Genomic DNA, 22,868 nt, shown 5'->3' with positions numbered 1-22,868 from the left:
ACACATTATCTCTCACACAAAGTGTGACTGTGTGGATGAAAATGTGTAAGTGTGCCTGTGTGAGAGAGAGTGTGCGTGAGAAAGAGTGTGTGTGTGTGTGTGAAAAAGAGAGAACGCGTTTTGTTGGAGGGGGTTTGTATCAGGCATGTTCTGGCATTTGAGGGTGTAGATTGTGTGTGAGAGAGTTTGATGCTATCCTTTGCTGCTGTGTTCTAGGGGTTACCTGGTAACAGCTCCCTCAGTTCTCAGGGCAGGGGTTGATGCAGTCATCAGTTTTACAATATTCAAGCCTCTATCAGAAACCAAAGTCCATGTCCAGCTGGTGGTGAAAGGAGAAACTGTGGCTCATAGTCATGGCTCCGTCTTTGGTGAGTTATCATGGTTTGAGCTTCAGAAAGATTGCGACAAGTTTTATGCTTCATCCCAGCTTTAATGAAAGGTGTTTTTGTGTTTGTGGAGCATTTTAGTAATCAAAATACATGGTATTTGTTTTGTTTTGCAGAAAAGGGGACAGTCACATTAAAGGTAAGGTTGCAATTATTTACTGTCAGATAAAGGCTGGGAGATGGAGCCTAAAGACTTGGCCATTTTTTTAATGGTGAAATTGACAACAATGTGGATCCCATTCTGACTCTCTGCTTGTGTATTTTGTTTCCTCTCTCTCACAATATGCACCTTCTCACTGTCGTTTTATCCTCTACCTCCCTCTTCTTCCAAAATTTCTGAACCTGTCCCTATAACTCAGAAGGTCTCTGTGTCACTGCCTCTCGATCTGTCCGTCCCGTCAAACGTTCTGCCTCTTTCTCCATTTGTTCTGCTCACCGTACCTGTTGCCGCCTCTCTCCTCACATTCTTGTCAACTGTTCTTGTTCAGCTTCGTTCTCTGCCTCCCAGCCTTGCTCCCCCTGCCTCCCTATTGTTCTCCCTTTCTGACATTCTGCCAAGCTGTTTACTCTAGCTCTCGTTTGTTAAACTGGCCCTTGTTTCCCCACCCTGCCTGTGGGCAAGGAATGTCACCCCTAATACTTGACCCCCTCCCCACATACCCCCCTCGTCTCGTTCTGACCCTTGCTGATATAAGACCTCCAATCCTTCCTCCTGCTGCTGGCTTCAGGCATAGAGACAGACACTGACAGACACATGGAGCTGGCTGTGGGAGCACTCACCCCTCCAGCTTACAGAGCACAGCTGGTTTGAGGCTGTTGGCCACATTCAGGAGACTTCAGCACCTCTGGAGAAGAAAGCAAAAGGCAAAATTTAAGCCAAGCCCTTCAATTCTTGTCCTTGTCAGTCTTTCTTTTCCTGTGATTTCTCCAGTGTCCTGGGGTCTGGGAACTCTGATCCCATAGCTTTAGCAACAGGTGCAATGAAGGCAGACAGTTTACCATGAGAAGAGGGGGAGAAAAGGCAGGACAGCTGAGACTGAATATTTTTCCTTAGCCAGTTGTACAGTGATTGTAGGATGTATGGCAGCCCCTGTAGCAGCAATTGTGTTGGCTGAAGCCTTTAATAGACTCCATTTACACAGTGACTCTTAGCTGAAGCCTGAATCATAATGGATGTCACTGGGGCAGGAAAGAATTCTTCCTCATCCCAAACTGATAGCCACTAATGGAATGTAGATGGAATATGTGTGGAACCCGTACCCAGCGAGAATAAGTGCTGTGTGTCGCTATGACCCAGGGAGAGTTTATGTCTGTGCAGCCCCATGACCCAGGGAGAGGTGGTACCTGTCACTAAAGAAATGTAGATGGAATATGTGTGGAATCTGTGCCCAGCAAGAGTAAGTGTCTGTGCACCCCCACGACCCAGGGAGAGTTGGTGTCTATGCACCATGTGCCCCAGGGAGAGTCAGTGACTGCTGATTCCTATATCCCAAGTGAAATTGGTGACGAGTTGGGGTTGATTCTGACAACATGGTATGGCTGAATGTTTCCAAGGCCTGAGACAGTGAACGTTCCGAGTATTATCAGGGTTTCATGAAATTTACTGACAACCTCAAAGAGGCAAGCTTGATTTTGTGCACCAGCCCGTAGCTTCTTGCTGTGTAGCAACAGGTTATGTTGTCTGATGTGGCTGTGGGAATGTCAGCCTTGTGCCCTGGAAAAGATTGGAGTGAACAATTTTGACGACATTTCATGGTTTGAATTTGGTTGTTGGAGCAAGGTCGAGACTGGTGTTTCCATCATTGTTAAATGAAGACCACATTTTCCCTGTCCAGTTCGGGACTGTCTGTGTCTGGTTGTGAGGTTTGGTCTGGGTACTGACTCCACAGGGTTAGAGATGAGACGTTTGTTTGGGAGGTGTTGTTCCACTAATATCTGGAGGAACATTTATTCAGCTGTGTCAGGAGCCAGTTGCCAGCCATTGACTTAAGTGAACAGCCATTGACTTCAGTGAACAGAGCACTGTTTAGCTGCAGATCCAGTGTCGTGGTGTGCGGACTGCTTTTCCATAGAGGACCACAGTATGGTGGAGTACACCAAGGCCAATGCTACTGCTTAGGAAGCCTTTGCCTCTCTGCCTCCCTGGTGAAGTTTCTCCTTTCCTTTGGTCTTCAGTAACCGTTGCTGGAAGGTGAGGGAAGGATTCAGCCATGTGCCCAGGCACTGTGGAATGCGCCTGGCCCGTTCTCTCCCCACAGAAATTAGGATTCAGTTTCTAACTTTTACTGTGGAAGCTGAGTGCTCCTGCCGAGGTTTTGGATGGGATGGCCTGTAATTTCCAGCAGTGGAAACATTGCTGCAACTGTGTTCAACTAGCCAAGACAATGTCAGACGCTTGTAGAGCAACTCTTAGCAACCTGTTTGGCCCTTTGCACTTGACAGATTGATCAATAAAGAAAAATCCAGAGGGGTCCAAGGGAATGTTTGCACCTTTTATTAAAAACTGACAGTGACAAAGTACAGGGTTATAGTTGATGGGAGTTTTAGTGACAATGGTGGAGCTCTGTGAGACTCAATACTTTGCTTTTCTTGGTATGGATAACTGATTGATGCTGAAGTGGAGTTAATCTACAGATGAGCGAGAAGCTGTTCAACCTTCATCTTCACTGTCATTAGTCATTGATTTACAGTATGTGGATGATGCTTGTGTAAGTGCTTGTTCAGAGACCTAGCTCCAAGTCATCACTGACTCCTTCTATGAAGCATACAAGAGAATGGGCCTTACATTAAACATCTGGAAGACAAAGGTCCTCTGCCAAGCTGATCCACCAGGCATCATCAGTCCCCCACTCTTTCCCCCCTCCCCCCCCCCCCATCCTGCCCCATCAATCAAGGTCCAGGAGAAGTCCTTAAACATGGATCACCTTCCATATCTTAAGAGCAACCTATCAGTGAAGGTAGATATTGATGATGAAATGCACTACCGCCTTCAGTGCACGAGCACAGCTTTTGGTCAACTGAGGTAAAGAGTGCTCAAAGACCTAGAATCAAAGCTGGCACTAATCTCATGGCCTGCAGAGCAGTAATAACCCCTGCCCTCCTGTATGCTGCTGAGACATGGACTAACTGCAACAGGCACCTCAAGGGCCTGCATTTCCCGCACTGGAATTCCTAACTACCTCGAACTGGAAAGTAAGAAAGTCATCCATACTCCCGAGAGATGAAGAGGATGAAACTATTTGACATAGAAGACAAAATGAAGAAGTATGATACTGATGCAAAAATTGGCAGTGTGATGGATGGGGAGGAAGAAAGTTTAAGGCTACAGGAAGACATTGATGAACTAGACAGGTGGTCAGGAAAGGGTCAGATGGAATACAGTAAGGAGAAATGTGAGGTAATACATGTGGGGAGGGCAAACAAGGCAAGACAATATGCAATAAATGGTAGGATGCTAAGTAAAGGGACATGCTGATCTTGAAATCCTTAAGTACCAGGACAGGTCAATAAGGTGTTAGAATGGTATAGGAGTACTTGCCTTTATTGTTGAGGAATACAATGCAAGAGCAGGAAGGTCTTGCTAAAGTTGCCTAAAACTAGTTTGGCCACGGCTAGGGCAGTTTTACAGTCTTGGTCACCATGTGACAGAAGGATGTATAAAATAATAAGGGGCTTAGACAGGGTAGCAAGTTAGGACATTTCGCTTGGCAGAGAGGTAAGTAACTTGGAGGCATAGACTTGTTAACTGATGGAAGGATGAGAGGAGAATTGAGAAAAAAAATTACTTCACTCAGTGGGGGACTGGAACTCGACGCATCAAAGGGTGGTGAAGAACTGTTACCTGCAGGCCTACTGACCAAAAGCTGGGAAGTGGGATTAACCTAAGTCCACTTGTAGGTAGCATGGATACTATGGTCCAATGGCTACCTTCTGTGCTGTAATTCCAACGATTCTATGATGTGCAAACAATCTGCAGCAGACACAAAATTACAAATAGTTTGACGTTGTATTTTGTTTTTAATAGGGGGTTATTTTCAATAAGGAAAATAAATAATTTCAGGCAATACTCCAAACAGTATTCTTGACCCAGGAGAAGATGGAGCTAAACTGGTGCATTGTTGAAAACTGTCTGCAGTACTAGTTTCTATCAACAGAGGTTCTCAGAGAGGTAGTAAATGGCAAAACAGCACCATTGCAATATCTGAACAGACCAAAGTGGATGCCCAGAGAAAATAAGATTGCTTTGAGACTGGATTACTTTCTTATGTGTACATACACTTACTCTGAATTTAGCTTATTATAAATTTCTGCAGGCATGTCTGTAATAGAAACAGTCTAGGTAAACATGATGTGTTGCAGTTGTACCCTCCCACCAGTGGTGGCACCATGGTTATTTTACTCACAGCAGCTCCACTTTTAATACCCAGCACTGGTTGCCTTTGAGTTTGAGTGTCTTTGTCAGGACTATTTTAGAGATCTTTGGTATTCATTGGCATAACCATCACCAGCCAGATTTTTATCTGAACCAACCACATAAATACTGTGACTGCAAGAACAGATCAGAGATGGGGTATCCTTTAGTGAGTGAGTCACTTTCTAGCATCTGATCAACTGTCCACTGTCTGCAATGCACAAGCCAGGAGTGTGATGGAATACACTGCTTGCCTGGATGAGTGCAGTTCCAACAACTCTCAAGAAGCTTGATACCATCCAGTGGCTTGCTTGATTGAAGCTCCATCCACAACCCTTAAGCATTCATTCCCTCCACCAGTGGCACACCTGTGGCTGCAGAATATCCACAAAAAAAATTGTAGTTATTCATTTGGCTACTCCAACAACACCTTTCAGACCTCCATCCCAAGACTGACAAGGGGTTTAGGAACATCACCATCTACAGATTTCTCTTCAAACTGCGAACTATCCTAACTAGGAAATATATTGTTGTTCCTTCTTTATTACTGGGTGTAAATCCTGGTACAGGCAGTCCCCGGGTTATGCAAGGGTTAAGAATATCAGAAATAGGAGCAGGAGTAGGCTATTTGGCCCATCGAGCCTGCTCTGCCCTTCAATAAGATCATGGCTGATCTGGCTGTGGACTCGGATCCACCTACCTGCCTTTTCTCCATAACCTTCATTCCTCTACTATGCAAAGATCTATCTGTGTCTTAAATATATTTAATGAGGTAGCCTCTACTGCTTCCCTGGGCAAAGAATTCCACAGATTCACTACTCTCTGGGAAAAGCAGTTTCTCCTCATCTCTGTCCTAAATCTATTCCCCTGAATCTTGAGGCTATGTCCCCTAGTTCTAGTCTCACCTACCGGTGGGAACAACCTTCCTGCCTCTATCTTATCTATCTCTTTCATAATTTTATATGTTTCTATAAGATCCCCTCTCATTCTTCTGAATTCCAGAGAGTATAATCCCAGGTGACTCAATCTGTCCTCCTAGGCTAACCCCTCATCTCTGGAATCAACCTGGTGAACCTCCTCTGCACCGTCTCCAAAGCCAGTATATCTTTCCTCAAGTAAGGAGACCAGAACTGCATGCAGTACTCCAGGTGCGGCCTCACCAGTACCCTGTACATTTGCAGCAGGTTCCATTCCTGAGCACTATCTGTAAGCCAATTTCTCCCTGTCGCAGACATCCATTTTCTAAAGTAACCCAGCTCTACATACACTTGCTATAATACTTTTATGTCATTGAATAATCTCCCTAACATTACCCATAACAAAAATAATGGCATATATGTTATATTCAGTCATTAATGAATACTATGAAACATTTTATTATTCTTGTTACTAGCTTGAAAAAGGTTTTAAAAATGTATGGGAGAATTTGCATAAAGTCGTATTTCCGTAACTTAGGTCATTTGTAACCCTGAGAGCCCCTTGTACTCCCTTCCCAATACTACTGTGGGAATAGTTTCATCAGAAAGACTGCAGCAGTTTAAGTAGGTATTTCAACACCACCTTGCCAGCATTGCAAAGGTCCTGAATAAATAAATATATGTTCACTGCCAGGGGTTGTAAAGTGACCTGCAGTCACTTTCCACCCAATTCCCCCCTACTTAACCTGTCTCCTTTATCTCCTAGGTGCCGCAAGGATTCAGTGGACAGGCTCAGTTAAAAGTGTGGGGCAATCGATATCTCACCGACGATGGATACATCTTCCACAACTTCACAACCGTCACCATTGATTCCAAGGGATCGTCAGTGTTTATCCAGACAGACAAACCCGTCTATAAACCAAAGCAGAAAGGTGGACCTCCCTCACCCACCTCTGCACTCCCCATGACCTGAGTCTCAGGATGCATTACCGTATTAAATGTTGAGAGATCAGGAGGAAGAAAGGGAGGGGAAAAGGGATGGAGATGAATGGAAGGAGGGAGAAAATGCCTTCAATACCCAAGCATTTCAATGTAGCTCACCTCTCAGACCGTAAAGTCATGAAATTAAGTCCTTGGAGGGACTGTACTGAGGGAGAACTGCACAAATTTGGTGTTCTGTTGCTTCAATCTATAAAGACTGAATGTTGCTGTTTAATGTGCCCTATGTACATAGACCTTGTATCTGTGAGCTTGCTTTTTCGTTCTAGCCTCTGCCTTTTTCCTTCTCTTGTTCGTCCTTTCTTTCTCTCTGTCATTCTATTTTTTCTTTTCCCATTTACTGGCATTCTTTCTTCCTTCTCTCTCTCTCTCTCTCTCTCTCTCTCTCTCTCTCTCTCTCTCTCTCTCTCTCTCTCTCTCTCTCTTTTGGGAGAGAATTCCTGAGCTTAGGGGCAAGGCCACTGAGAGCATGGCCACCAGTTGTGGGGCGATTAAGTTTGGCGATAATCAAACTGTCAGAATGGGAGGGGCCCAGAAATATCACAGAGTTGGAGCCCCCATCTGGGATTGGGGCAGCATGCAATATGTATTTTGTAAAAGCATCAATTGATCTATTTTTTTCATGGGTACCTTTCTCCTCTCTTTCACAGTGTTGATTAATGTGTTCACCGTCACCCCTGACCTCCGACCCACCAATCAGAAGGTAGGATTTCTCACTCTGTCTCTGCCAGCTTCTGAGTTTGTGCATAAATTGAATAAACAGAAAGACTGACTTATCCAATGAAATGTGAGCAGCAACAGTGGTAAGGAGTTCAGTTCCATCCTATTGTTTAAACCCTGGGTGTATCAGGAGAGCTGAGAATAGTTAGATTCACCTCAGGCTGACTCTCAGAATGTCAGCGGTCTAATTGAAGTCCTGGATAATTGGGAATAGGTCGGGAGCTTGGACTGAAGCACTGTCTTCCTGCAAACCCACATTAGCTCCACATCCAGCTGTGAAGCCATGGTTTGCATTGGCTATCCCCCCAAACTATGTTCCAACCTATCAATCTGGTTCCTAACAGGATACAAGTTTTTGAGATGGTTTGAGCATTCCTGTCTTGGCCAATGATGTTTCTAAGCATACAGATTGGCATGGTAGTGTACTGGTTAAGTTACTGGTTCAGCAACCAGAGTTTTGGATTGTTGTTTCAGAGACATGAGTTTGAATCCCACCAAGGCAGCTGGGGAATGTTAACTTCAAGTAATTAAATAAATCTGGAATAAAGAAAGTGCCAGCCTTAGTAAAGGTGGCCATGAAATGAGGCAGATGGTTGTAAAACCATCTGGGTCAATAATGTCCTCCTTCAGGGGAGGAAATCTGTCATTCTTACCAAGTCTGGCTTCAATATTACTCCAGATCTACCAATGTGGTTGACTCTTCCTAAGGATGCAGAATAAATGCTGGCATTTTCAGTGATATTCTCATCTTGTGAATGAAAAGAGATTCTGATTGTTCTTGGACCTCATCAATAGTTTTCTTGATTTGCTGTCATAGTCAAAAAAAGGCAGCAGTGTGTCCCTCTCATTCTCTGCCTGTGGGCACAGCTGGCAAGACCAACATGGTTTGCCACTTCCTAGCTACACTGAGAAGCTGGTGAGAGCTGTCTTGATTCCCCATTGTTTGTGTGTTAATCCTTGTAACTGTTTCCAGACAAATGAGGGTTTGCAAAGCCTCTTTTGAGGGCAGTTTTAATGCCAGGTTGTTGTGGGGCTAGAGTCACATATAGCCACAGACAGGGTAAAGGTGGTAAGTTTCCTTTCCTAAAGGGCATTAGTGAGGTAAATGTTTTTTTTAACACAATTCCACACCAACATGGTCACTTTTATTGAGTGGACGCAGTCTGAAGAGAAGGTTTAGATGTGAACAGAAAATCTGTGTTAATAAAGTACCTTGATCCTTTCAGTGTTTTTCCCATTCACTGGTGCCTCCTGTTTGCATTTGTGTGGTTATTTGTTGCTGTGTTGAAGGATATATGGGTACAACTGCTGAGCTCTGTAGAAAGGCTCTTGGCAATATGGGTATCGATGTTGCCTGTATATAAAATAGGGACTGAACCTCTCAGTCATTCAGGAATGTTATTGAAGTGAGTCATTGAATCCTAATTCAGATATCACTCTCTTGCAGGTGGAAGCCTATATCGCGGTGAGTTCCAGGAGTTACCGTTCATCCAGAAGCATGCATGGTCACCACTTGGATGTTAAAGGCACTCTGTTATCTGTTGGTCATTTCTCTCGCACTGTCATTTTATCTTCTCTGACAGAGATTGACACAGAGTGATACCAGTCTTTATTCTGCATATTGCCGGTTTCTCCAACCTTTCTCTTTCCACGTTATCCATCACTGTTTCTCTCTCCTGCTTTTCCATCTTTTCACTATACCGGATTGATATAATGAAAGATTCTGGTACAAAGGGTGACTCCAGCAGTGTTGCTGCTGCCTCTGAGTACTGGTGTTTTGCACTATGTTCTGCCCTGCCCACAGCAACAGCATCATCCAGGGAACTGCACACAACAGAGCCTGTTCCACTGGGAGGACACCTACGGGTTACAATCCCCCGTCCCTGCCTCTGTGTCTGTGAGGGAGTGCATGGTTAAGATTAATAACAGAAAATGGGAGCAAGTGATTGAAATCAGAAGTGCATATGGGGGATTCACAATCACCCTTCAATTTGTGACGGGCAATTACGGACCCTGTCCCATCACCTTATGGGGGAATCACAGACACCATCCCTTCAGCGTGTGAAGGGGTATGCTTAGTGAAGGGCAGATGTTGTTTGGGCAATATTCTGCCATGGGGTAAGATCCCATTAGCCTCCGTATCTCTCTCATTGCTGGTCTCTTCCTCAGGATCCCCGAGGGTCCCGGATGATCCAGTGGAATGATCTGAAGCCTGTCTGTTGTGGTAAGTCATGCAATTAATTCTCTGAAATTCCCATGAAATTATCCCCAACAGCAGTTTGTTAGGGTGAATGTTGATTTCCTGCAAATCCCAATCATCAGTCAACTCACTAACAGTACGTAACTCATAGAAATTACCCCCTTTCCATTTCACAGTCTCCCTCTTCCTTGGGCAGTGAATGTGTCTGGGAGTCTGGTCCCACAGAATCCTCAGTACTGAACCTGAGTGCACTATTGAGATGAGAGCCTGTCAAGGCATTTGGCCGTGGATGGCATCAGCCATCATCCCAGCCCTTACCTAATTCCCCACATTTCCAGACAGTGGTATTGGGAAACACCAAGGCATGGAGGCCCAGCTGACTTCACCCACCCTAGGGAAAGAGAATATACATGCTATGGAGGAAGTGTAGCAAAGTTTCACCACACTATTTCCTGGGATGGCAGGTCTGTCACATGAGAAGATATTGAGTGGACTGGTCTCTTCTCTATAGTCTAGAAGAATGAGAGGTGAGCTCATTGAAACATATGGCTCAACAGGATGGATTCAGGGAAGAGGTATTCCCTGACTGAGGAGCTTAGAATCAAGGGTCACTGTCTCAAAACAAGGGGTATGTCATTTAGGACTGGGATGAGGAGAAATTTCTTCTCTGAGAGGTTGGTGGATCTTTTAGAATTCTCCACCTTTGGAGGGCTGTTCATAATAGAAGTTGATAGATTCCTCAACATATTGAGTGAACCCCACTCTCCTCTCTTCACAGAGGGGGTGAGTGGGCAGGTGGGGAGTGCCTCTGTGAAGAGAGGAGAGTGGGATTCACTGCTTGGTGTCAGTGGGATTGCTGGCTGATACTCAGGTCTGTGGGGTCCTGTGTCCATCACTACCCAGCTCTGCAAAGAATTGAATAAGCAAACTCCTTCTCTACTGCTTTAGAGAGAAACATTCCATCTTTGCTTCATTGCAGGGATTGTAAATATGAGGCTTCCCGCTATCGGACCAGCCGGTGATTGGAGAGTGGTTAATCTTCGTGGAGCTTCAAGGATACACTTACAACAAAACATTTGAAGTGCAGAAATACGGTGAGTGTGGCACCTATCAGTTCACTGTCCCGTGCAACCCCAAATGCAGTATATTAGTACTTGCATTACACCAAACATAGACTACTAGGAACTAAACAGTCCCAAACACAGATCAGTTAAGGTCCACAGACTAAAACATACACTGGTAGTGCTTACTCTGCCCCACGTGCAGACTAGCACCGCTCTCACAAACCCCAAACATAGACTGCAAGTACACTATGCAGCCACCCAATAACTGGCTGTCCTTGCACAGCCCCACACGCAGATTGGCTGTGACTACACAGCCCCACATGTGGATTGCCAGCACTTACACAGCCCTACATGTGGGACTGCCTGCGCTTACACAGCCCTACACGTGGACTGTCGACATACAGCTGGTGCTTGGAGCCGTGGCCTGCTGACAGTCCCTGGCTGGAAGAGAGCAAGACCAGGCTCAGAGACAAACTCTGATGGGTTTCTATCAGGTTCTAGTTATTTTGGCAGGATTTTTACCCAAGGGGCAGGATCTGTTTTTAATTCATTAAAAGTGTGTTGCTCTGGTAACCAGATGCTGTTGGGTAAGGGAGCAAGACATGGCTCTTAACCTGCGCAGGAACTGTAGTGAGAGACCAGATTTGGGATTTCTGGTGAAGAGCAGAGCTGCCCAGCCACCAGTTCTGACCAGCTGCTTCTGAGCAGAATGTCACATGCTCTGTATTGTCGTCGCAGACTTTGATCCTTTTACAACCCAAGTCTGTTCCCAGTCTGCACACATGACCCTTGGTTCTTTGCCAAGCTCAGACCAGCAGCTTGTGTCTTGCTGCAACATCCCTTTGAAAAATTATCATCTTGTGTTGAAGCCTTCCAATGCTTCTCCTGTCGCTCTATCTAACTTCTTCCAGACCCACAGGTACCCTGCTTCTCCAGTTTTGGCCTCCCCAAATTTAATCGCTTTGCTGTTGAAACCATATCTTCAGATACCAAGAAAGTACCTTTGGAATTCTCTCTCCAAACTCTTCTGTCTCTTTTCTTTCCCTCTTTTTCTCACTCTCATTCTCTCTTTATCATTTTCATTTTTCTCTTCTATTCTTTCTCTCAATCTAACTCTCTCCTCATCCATCCATCACCAACTCCTTTTTAGTCTTTCTTGGGTGCTGTCTCCCTCTGTCTCCCTCCCCCCTCTCTCTCTCCCCCGTGTTCTTTCTCTCTCCCCCTCTCTCTCCCTCCCCTCCCCTCCCCCTCTCTCTCTTTTTCTCTCTGCATGGTATGCAAGTTATGTCAGGAATTTGGGTCAGGGAGTTGAAAAGATTCCTTGAGGAATGATTCCAGATTTAGTGGGTGGTTGCAGTGAGGTGGGGGAGGAGTTTTAACCTCTTCTCTCATATCCAGCTGGGAATGGTATGGGCTGGGAATTGCTGAAGAAAGCTGTTTAGTTCAGGGTGCTTGTTCTCTGCCCCATCTCCCTCCCTGTACAAACCCAAACTTTGTCTCACCCGGCCACTGCTGCCCGACATTCTATCTCCTCTGTGACTTTTCTGCCATCAGCTCATTCAGACTCCTACTGAGTCCGACTCACTTGGCACTCCTTTCCTTCCTGACCTACCCTGGCTGCTTACACCAAGATTTTAAAATTCTGCTGCTTCTTTCAGATCCCTTCAAAGCTTCTGCCCTTCCTGTCCCTGTAATCACCTTAGCCCTACGACCCTCCGAAGTTTTCAAAGGTGCTTCACAGAAGTAAGTGTCAAACAAATCGAGAGTGAAGAACATCGAAATTATCAAGGGTGGTGACCAAATACTTGGCCACAGATGAGCATTAAGGCATATCTTAAAGGAGAAAAGGGGAGAAATATTGATCCCTTTTCATAATAACTACTGATGGCTCAGTTCTTAGACTGATAGAATAAAAGACCTAAAGTCAACACTAAACACTGCAACAAACAAGAAGCTGGAGGAACTCGGGCAGCCATCTGTAGGGGCAAATGGACAGTTGATGTTTGGGTCAAGGCCCTTCATCTGGATGCGGCAGAATTCAATGTTCGTTCTAGAAGGTTGCAAATACCGAAGTGGAAGATAAGGTGTCATTCTTCAGGTACATTGGGCCTTGCTATAGCAGTGGAGGAGGTCACAGACAGACAGGTCAGAATGGGAGTGGGATTGAGAATTAACATGGCATGCAACAAGAAGCTCAGGATTACCTCTGCTGATTGAGTGCAGGTGCTTTGCAAAGTGATCACCCAGTCTGTGTTCGGTTTTCTTCGGTGTGGTTGAGAACACGCTGTGAACACTGAATGCAGAACACTATATTGGACAAAGTGCAAGTGAATTACTGCTTCACCTGGAATGATAGTTTGGGGCCCTGGATGGTGGGGAAGAAGAGGAATGGACAGGTGTTGCATCTCCTCCCGTTGCATGGGAAGATGCTACGAGACAGGGGGTGGTGAGTGAAGACAGAGAGCAGACCAGGGAGTGAAAGCCATGAGCGTGAAGGCCTTACCATTGGAACAAATACAATGGAGACATGGAAACTGGGAAAAAGGAATGGTGGCCTTACAGGAGGCTGGGTGAGAGGATGTACGGTCAAGGTAGCTGTGGGAAGACTATGGGCTTGTAAAAGATGTTAGAATTGGGAGAACTGTCCCACAGACTGGCTGAGTTCTTCCAACACTTCTGTTTTTGTTTTGAATTCCACATCTGCAGTTTTATTTGTTTTCCATTACTACAAGGCAGGGACAGTGCATGTTGGAGACAAAAAGCTCTGCAGATGCTGGAATCTGGAGCAATACACAAAAAATGCTAGGGGAACTCAGCAGGTCAGGGAGCATCCATGGAGGGGAATGAACAATCGACATTTCGGGCCGAGACCCTTCATCAGGACTGAAAGGAAGAGGGCAGAAGCCGGAATAAGAAGGTGGGGGGGAGGAGCACATGCAGGCAGGGGATAGGTGAGTTCAGGTGATAGGTGAGTCCAGGTGAGAGGGGGAAGGTGGAGGAGGGGGAAAAGATGTAATAAGCTGAGAGGTGATGGGTAGAAGAGGCAAAGGCTGAAGAAGGAGGAATCCGGTAGGAGAGGGCAGTGGACCATGGAAATAAAGGACAGAGGAGGGGGAGGAGAGGGGATGGGCAGGTCATCAAGGTGGGGGGAAAGGAGCCACAGGAATAAGCGAAGACAAAGGAGTTGGTGGGGGGGGGGGGGGAAGAAAAAAGAAGGGTTGGGGTTACCAGAAGTTAGAGAAATTGATGTTGAGGGCATCAGGTTGGAGACTCCCGAGGCGGAATATGAGGTGTTGTTCCTCTAACCTGTGTCTGGCCTCAACATGGCAGTAGAGGAGGCTGTGGAGCATAGGACTGGGATGTGGAATTGAAGTGGGTGGCCACCAGGAGGTCCTGTCTGTCACAGCAGAAGGAGCGAAGGCGCTCGACAAAGCAGGTCACCCAATCTACGTCGGGTCTGACTGATGTACAGGAGGCCACGTTGGCAGCACCGGATGCAATAAATGACACCCTCGGACTTGCAGGTGAAGTGTTGCCTCACCTGGAAGGATTGTCTGGGACCCTGAATGGTGGTGAGAGAGGAGGTATAGGGACAGGTGTAGCACTTGGTGCGGTTGGAGGCATAAGTGCCGGGGGGGTGGGGGGTGGTGTTATCAGTGGGGCATGTTAGATACAGGGTAAAGCTCCCTCTCCACTGTCCTGTCACACATTCCCAGGGCAAGGATAGCATGTTTTAGATAAACTGTTAAACTGCCTTTACCCTGTCCCATCAAATACTCCCAGACCAGATGCAGGTTAGATACAGAACAAAGCTCCCTCTATACTGTCCCGTCACACACCACCAGTGCAGGAACAATACAGGTTAGATGCAGTGTAAAGCTCCCTCTACACTGTCCCCTTAAACACTGGCCTCTTGAGGGTGAACAGGGTTATCAGTTTGTTGTGGATCTGGACCATTCTAGGGTCCCATCATGTGGCTCTTGGCTGAGACTCTGCAAGTTTGCTTGCCAAGGATTTAGCAGCTGGCAGAGTGTCCTTATGGGCTGGTTTCAGGTTCTGTGTGCCGAAGGTGATTGGTCACCACGTAATTCACTGCATCACTCATCCGTGGTGTTGGCAATTTTGAGAGTGGTCTGGCAGAGTAAATAAAGCAAAATGTTTTCCACAAGCAGGAGGTTGGTAACCAAAGTACACAGATTTAAAATTGGCAAAAGATCACAGAAGATGAGGAGAAATATTTTTGCAGTCATTTGTTATGATCTGAAATGCACTGTCTAAAAGTGCGGTGGAAACAGTTTCAACGGGAACTTTCAACAGGGCGTTGGATAAATACTTGAAGAGGAAAAGTCTGCAGAGTTGGAAGGGGAGTGACGACAACTGGAGAGTTCATTCAAAGACCCAACACAGACACAATGGGCCGAGTGGTCTCCTATGCTGTATCATTCTGTGATTTCTACTGAATGTTCCATTCCAGCTTGTGTACAGGCTCCTTCACCCAGAGTGGCTGATACGGTTTTTACTGGAGTGAGAACATATATGTTTTAACCATGTAACCATAATGACGAGGGCAGGCACGGTAGTGTAACGGTTAGCATAACGTTTTACAGCACCAGCGATTCAGGTTCAAATCCAGCCACTGTCTGTAAGGAGTTTGTATGTTCTCCCCGTGTCTGCGTGGGTTTCCTCCGGGTGCTCCGGTTTCCTCCCACATTCCAAAAGACCTACAGGTTAGGAAGTTGTGGACATGCTTATGTTGGCGCTGGAAGTGTGGTGACACTTGTGAACCGGCTCCCAGAACACTACGCAAAAGATGTATTTCACTGTGTGTTTCGATGTACATGTGACTAATAAAGATATCTTATCATCTTTATTCTTGCATGTAGTGCTACCAAAGTTTGAGCTCACCATTGATCCTCCCAAGTACATCCAGGACCTGAGCAAGTGTGAGGAGGGAACTGTCCATGCCAGGTAAGCTACTCTTCCTCCCAGGAACTAGCTTCCTGACTGGATCCTCTCAGCACACAGCCTGAGGTAAAGGTGTTGAGGACCTTTGACCTCTACACTCCAACGATATGTGTCAGCTCCTCAGTAAACCTTAATTTCCTACCAATAGATCTATGATCTCAGACCACGCAAACACCTTCCACGTTCAGAACTCAAACTTCACGGCACCAGCAGCCAAGGGCCTAAAGTTACAGAAACTTTGCTCCTGCTTCTCAGCTGGGGAGACGTTTCCAGTCTGACCTCCGTGACTGCCTCTGATGCATACCACTGAGCCTGGACATATGGAACAGGGTATGTTGAAAGGACAGCCCCACCCCTGCACAAAACCAAAGAGGAAACCAAACTCTGATGCAGATGGACTGCATTAATCGTAAACTGCTCTGTGGAGTTCAAAGCCTGGTTATCTCAGGGAGACTTTAGCCCTGCTAACCGAACCAACTGGCAGCTTATGAAGTCGTGGAAAGGGAGAAGGGTTGGGGAGTGGATAATGTCCTTTTAAAAAAGATCTCACACAAAGTAAATGTTCTGCTGACATATAAAAATCTATTTCTTAGACCCAGATAGTTTTCTGGATGTGCAAATATTCTTCTTTTAATTACCTGCTATTTAACTAGTTGAGTCTGATATAAGGATTCGGTAAACATTCCAGACGATTCCAGTGAATGAAACCTTTATGTTAATGCCTACTCTAGGGTGTGTGGAATGGAGTCACTGTGGATTGCTATCAATTGGAACATCTTGGTCCAATCCACCCTCACTCCTTCTCCAAGCTTAGAGGCCAACTGTTTTTTGGTGCAGATTGTAACAGACTGAGCCTGCAGCAGCACCCAGCATATCAGCAGGAGGAAATTATTCAGCCCTAGTAAATCTGAGCCAGTCTGGATCACTAACTCCATTTATCCACCAGTGTTTCACATTCTTTGGTTTCCCCTGCACAACAAAGTAACCTCCACTGTTGTCTTGAAATCGCCAATTGAGCTTGGCCTCTGGGGAGAGACTTCCAGATTTCCACTGCCCTTTGAAGAAGTGCTTCCTGATCCTACTGAATGGCCTGATTTCAAGATTCTGCCTCCACATTCAGGACTTCCCCCAGCAGTGAAACTTTAAGAGAGGTTCATTGAAGGCCAGTCTAGACAGTAGTGTCCTTGACCTAATCCATCAGAGGCAGTGTGGGCATCTGTCTATGGGAACAAGTTAGAAGGAAACCTGCTTGAGGACTCTGTACCCTCTGTGTGCTATTAAACAGAGGCATTAGGGAACAGGTTGGAGCGAAGACTTCAAAACTTTAACAGGGAGTAATCTGGGAATAAAATCATTGTGGGTAATGGTGTTTCTCTGAATGTTGGAATGGGGCAGTGGGTTAATTCTCCACGAAAACCTTGCTATGTACTTGAAAACAGCATTGATTTGGAGATCTTCATTAAAGGTGTTGGGTGGGAAGATAGGCTGACTGCAGGAGGAGTGGTTAACTGTGTGTGCCTATGCCAGACCACTTCTTCCTCTTTGTGCACTCTCTCTCTTTCTCTCATTCTCTTGAGGTACACGTTTGGTAAACCAGTATTGGGGAGGCTGACAGTGAACATGACGGTGAATGGAGTGGGTTACTACAGGCACGAACTGGGACACCCTGTGGTGAAGATCATGGAGGTACGGAATCTCTGGATGCTGAGATCAATTTATTGACTGAGGAAACATTAGTCTTATAGACTGAATCAATTTTCATTTCAACATTCAGTAAACACATCCAGGGCAGGGACAACAGGGGTTAGATACAGAGTTATGCTCCCTCTACATTGTCCCATCAAACTGGACATGATCAGCACAGCTTAGATACAAAACTCCATTTACACTGAGGTGGGAACAATATAGGTTGGATACAGTCACTCTCATGACATACTCCCAGGGCAGGCACAGCATGGGTTAATACAAGGTAAAGCTCCTTCTACACTGTCCCGTTACACATAGGGAAGAGATAGCATAGTGAAAATCCCCCTATACTGTCACTCCCAGTCAGGCTGAATACAATGTAACTCTCCCTCTGCACTGTCCTGTCAAACACTTCCAGGACAGATAAACATGGGTTAGATATGGAATAAAGCTCCATATACACTGTCCTGCCAAACACTTCCAAGGCAGGCACAGAGCTGATATCCATCCAGTGTTTTTATAAAGATTTAGCATAGCTTCTATGCATTTATTCTCCTGTCTAATGAAGCTCAATATTGCTAAAAAGTTTTTTGATGCATCCTGCCAAGTTCACACATTTACTAATGGTGTGCTCTCTTTTGAGTTGTAGCATTCTGTTCATATTGCCTCCCTCATTCTTCCTCTGAAAATGAGCCTCTTCCAACCCTGCAGATCGACGGCTCCGCCTCCTTCCCCATTTGTGTAAAGGAAATGATGCCTGTGGATGTTCCGGAACATTTCCGAGGCTCACTCAACATCTGGGCCTCTGTGTCAAGTGGCGATGGTAGTACACAGATCACCTTCGACGATTTGACCCCAGTTCACAAGCAGCTCATCGACATCAAGTATTCCAAGGACACTCGCAAGCAGTTCAAACCAGGCCTTCCCTACAAAGGAAAGGTAATGCTGGGGCCAGGAGACTGGGGAACCTCCAGGGCATGGAGAACCCTCCTAATCAAGCCATCCCAAATCTCCGGGCAGCACAGTCTAATCCCAATCCATCAGCAGTTCAATTGCAGGCTTGAAGGATTTCATAAAGTGACACCCCACCCCCATCCTTTCATTGGGTGCACACTCCCTCCTCTCCCATATCCTCGGCCTGGTGCAACATCCAGGGCCCGGAAAACTGGGCACCTAAGGCTCTCCAGGACCTGGCACACCGTCTTGAGTTCTGGAACACTGGTGCAACCCCAACCTGGCAGGGTAATCTTGGGCCTGGAAGACGGGGGCAGTCCTGGGTCTGATAGATCATCCTGTCCTTCTACTTCTCTCCTTTAAGATGCTCTTCTAAACCAAGCCCTTTGAACATGCTCTTGGTCACCTATCGTAATGTCTCCTTCTAGGGCTTAGTGTCAATCTTTATTTGAAGATCTCTTTGGCAAAGGGCTTTGGGATCGTTTACTTTGTAAAAGGTGCTGCAGAAATGAGAGCCAAATTCTGGGAATATCTCCCCTGGTTCTTTAGTGTTGACTGTAATTCCAACATTGTCCATCCCCTGTATTTTTTTATATTGTTTCTTCAGGTGGAGGTGACCTATCCTGATGGAAGTCCTGCAAATGGCATCACTGTGCGGATCAAAGCTGAGCTCACACCAAAGGACAACGTCTACACGAGTGAACTGGTGTCTGAGAACAGCAAGGTGGAGTTTGAGATTCCATCCATCCCCACTGCTGCTCAGTATGTCCTGGCTGGAGGTGAGGAGAGAAAGATACTATGTGGGTGAGAGAAACAGGAGGGGAGGGACACTGAGAAGCTTGATTCTCATACGTATGTGTACCACACACACACACACACACACACACACACACACACACACAACACAACACACACACACACACACACACACACACACCACACAGCCACTCACACCTTCATACATTAATACTCAGAAACATTTGCTTGCATGCACACTCATTCACACATCTGCATATGCAGATTCACACACAGACACATGCTTTCACATGTCTTTATACGTGCTTGCATGCTTTCACGTATATATTAACCACATGCACATGCTCTCACATATGTACACATGCATGCATTTATTTACACATACACTTACTGATACATGAACATGCATTCTCACAAGCGTGCATACACACAAATATTCATACTTCCCCATGTTCTCCCTCATGCACACACATACGACAAATGTGTACACATAGAAATATGTGCATTGTGGCGACTCACCGTCTAGTCGGGGCGAACCGGCTCGGCAGTCGGGTCGCGCGGCGTCGGAGCGACGAGGCCCAAGATGGCGGCGGGCCTCGTCTTTCCGAGCGACGGGGAGAACCCGCGCGCGGGAAAGTCCTGATGACGTAGGACTTACGTCATTGCCGGTTTTTTTGGGCGGGAGTTTTTCTCCCTTAAAGGGGCCCGCACAAGGCGGGAAAATAAACCAGTTCTGTTTGGCAATCCTCCGAGTAGAGTCTTGTTTTATTCCGCGGTAGCAACCGCTACAGCATTAACATTCATGCTCGTACAAACACATTGAAATTTGCGTGAAGACATGGACATATGCAGCTGGATGGGATACTCGTGCACATGGTTGCTCACTCAGACTTGACACAATAGACTATGAGTAACAGAGAGCAATTTGAAATGTCTCTTTCACTTCTCATTCCTTTCACCTAATGGGATATCAACGAGAAAGGGCGTGGGCTTCAGCCAGTGTTTGTGGATATGGCCTCGTAAGAGATCTTTAGTATTACTAATGATATTCTTGCTCTTTCTCAGACTAAGGTGACGGCCATCAATGGAACCCCGGCTGGTGACCAGTATCTCCCTAGCTACCTGTCCATTAGCAGCTGGTATTCACCAAGCAAGTGCCATATTCAGTTGCAGGGGCCAGAGCGAGCTCTCCAGGTGAGGTATTGAGCCCTGCAGCGTCTCGTTTTCCCTTTCTCACTGCCAGAGTCAAAGAACATTGCAGGACATCTGGAAACTACAGTCAGTCTCTTTGCTAATGTTCAGCCACAGATTAACACCTGCAAATAACACAGACTTGGTTATTATAATACTCACCCTGTGAGGGATTTATTCAGCCCATTGAATCTGTGCTGCCTCTCTGAAGGAACTTTCCTGGTTGTCCCACTTCCTTGTTCTTTCCCTTGAGCTCTGAGGACTTTTCCCTGTTAGGCACTTATCCAGTTCCCTTTGAAAATTCCCCTGCTCCTTTAGATGGTGCATTTGTGACCACAACAACCCTCCAGGTCTCTTATTTGATCACCTTAAATCTGTGTCCATTCATCACAAACTCTCTTGCCTCTGGAAACAATTTCTCATTAATTGCTCTGCCAAAACCTTTTAATTATTTTCAACACCTTGTTAAATCTCCCTTTAAACTTCTCTGTTCTAAGGGGAACAATCCAAGCTTCTCCAGTCTCTCCACATTAACTGAAGGCCCTCATTCCACGGAATGTTCAGGTAAAATCATCTCTGCATCCTCTCCAAGGGTTCAACATCATTCCCAACATTTGTTGTCCAGAAATGAATATAATCCTTTGGCTGAAAACCTAACCAATGTTTGATAAAGGTTTAGCATAACTTCATGACAAGTAGGTACCTTCAGAAGGCATAGGGTCATGAAGGTTCATTTTTAATCAGCTTTCTCAAGCTGAACAGTCATCTTCAAAGATTTTAGTAACAAAATCCCAGCTCTTTCTATTCTTTGACCCATTTAAAATTGTACATTTAGTTTATGTTGTCTCTCATTCTTCCTACTAAAATAAATTGCTTCATATTTCTAATTTAGTCAGCCGAATGGCTGTCCATTCATCAGCAGTCACTGTTCTCCTGAATTCTCTTGCGTTTCTTGTCATTGTTCATTACATTTCAGATTTTGGTTAATTTACCTACTTTGAAGTGATTCCCTGCATACCCAAGCCAGGCCATGAATGAATATTCCTGGGCCCACTTTCCCTGATTCCACCACTGCACAGCTGAGCAGGATCGCACAACTTTCCATGACATGGACCATGAACCAGAACAGGAATATTGCTGGATTTCTCCCTGGAGCCCGATGAGCTGAGGCCAATTGTGGCCTTTCCTGCTGTTTGACTAGCAAAGCCTACAAAGACCGGTTGCCAGTCGCCCCTCGTTGCCCCATGTGCGTGGGGTCATTGACAGCCTTGGTCCTCTGTGTCTCATGAAGCTCTTCATCTCTGACTTCTCCAGGTGGGTGAGGAGGCCTGGATTCCAGTGAAATCGACTTGCCCTGTGACTTTGCATTACACTTTGAGATCGCCTCGCGGGGCAACATCGTGAGGACAGGGGTACAGCCGGCCAGCATCACCCAGCAGCGCAGTAAGAGGACCACCGTCACCTTCGACAAGAAGAAACAGTCGTCACAGATCCCGCAGAACCGTGAGTCAGAGCAAGAGCCAGGCAGAAGGCAGGGGGCAGTGTCAGCTGGATGGAGGAAGGGCTAGGAGGCAGGATGGAAGATTGGACAGGGTGAGGGGTAGACCAAGGACTGGACAGAGAGGGATGGATGGATTTGTGGTCAAAAGACCAGACAGAGGGAGGGAGAGAGAATCAGACAGGGTGAGGGTCAGGGGGGAGTGAATGAACCGCTGGTGGGAGGGAGAATCCGACAGAGGAAGGAGGAATCAGATCGATGGACAGTGAGAGGGAAGGAGAGTTAAATGAGAGATGTGATAGGACGGGGAAGATCAGATAGATGGAGTGGAGATTGCACAGATGTACAATGGGAGGGAGGGATGGTTGGATAATGTGGTCGGATAGAGGGAAGGGGAAATCCGATGAACAGGGTTAAACCTCCTGCTTTCTCCTCAGAGCGATCCACGTCTCCAGCCAGTGAGGTTGGTGTATGCACGACCTACATACACTTCACGGTCACGCACGACATGAGCCCACTCAGCCGCCTGCTCCTGTACTACGTGCGAGAAAATGGTGAGGGCATCACCGACAGCATCCAAATTCCAGTTCAGCCATCCTATGAGAACAAGGTGGGTTAGCAACAACATCAGTCTGCATTTGTATATCACCTGTAACAATGTAAAAGCTCCCAAGCTGCTGCACAGAGTGTCACCAAACAAAATTTGACACTGAGCAACACTTTAGGGAGCTGAGCAATTGGGCCTGTTTCTGTGCTGAACCACAATGAAATAGTTAGGGTGGTGGGTTAAAGGAAGGTTTTAAAGAGGAAGCAAGGTAGAGCGATGCAGAGGTTTAAGAGGGGAAACTCCACAGTTTAGGACCCAGGCAGCTAAAGGTTTTGCTGCCAGTAGAGATACAGTAATATCCAGAATTGGGAGAAGGACAGTTTAAAGATAGCAGGGATTTCCGAGATGGGAAGGTGAGTAAGAGCCTTGGTGGGATTTGGAAACAAGATTGAGAATTTTAAAATTGGCCCACTGCAACCCCAGGAGCCTGCCTGGTAACCTGAGCTGCGAAAGTCCTCCAATTGTTTTGGGGGTGCAATAAGGTTTGGAGTGTGGGGGTGGGGGTGCTTAAGTG

At 46.2% G+C, this 22,868-nt stretch overlaps 1 protein-coding gene across 1 annotated transcript in view; it reads left to right on the top strand.

The window, feature by feature from the left end:
• The window catches only part of cpamd8 (C3 and PZP like alpha-2-macroglobulin domain containing 8), a 78,686-nt gene that overhangs the window by 733 nt on the left and 55,085 nt on the right, over positions 1 to 22,868 (top strand). Inside the window, 17 exon segments of the mRNA XM_052037784.1 lie at positions 217 to 368; positions 503 to 525; positions 6,481 to 6,646; positions 7,364 to 7,416; positions 8,881 to 8,898; positions 9,603 to 9,657; positions 10,613 to 10,626; positions 10,628 to 10,727; positions 15,581 to 15,665; positions 17,240 to 17,348; positions 18,060 to 18,287; positions 18,910 to 19,071; positions 19,073 to 19,081; positions 20,124 to 20,252; positions 21,564 to 21,600; positions 21,603 to 21,752; positions 22,185 to 22,357. Coding sequence (XP_051893744.1) covers positions 217 to 368; positions 503 to 525; positions 6,481 to 6,646; positions 7,364 to 7,416; positions 8,881 to 8,898; positions 9,603 to 9,657; positions 10,613 to 10,626; positions 10,628 to 10,727; positions 15,581 to 15,665; positions 17,240 to 17,348; positions 18,060 to 18,287; positions 18,910 to 19,071; positions 19,073 to 19,081; positions 20,124 to 20,252; positions 21,564 to 21,600; positions 21,603 to 21,752; positions 22,185 to 22,357 — 1,663 coding nt within the window.

Source organism: Pristis pectinata, chromosome 24 (assembly GCF_009764475.1).
Source record: "Pristis pectinata isolate sPriPec2 chromosome 24, sPriPec2.1.pri, whole genome shotgun sequence".
Taxonomy (NCBI): Eukaryota; Metazoa; Chordata; class Chondrichthyes; order Rhinopristiformes; family Pristidae; genus Pristis; species Pristis pectinata.
The sequence above is the reverse complement of the archived record's forward strand: the minus strand, read 5'-3'. Positions and strand labels throughout refer to the sequence as shown.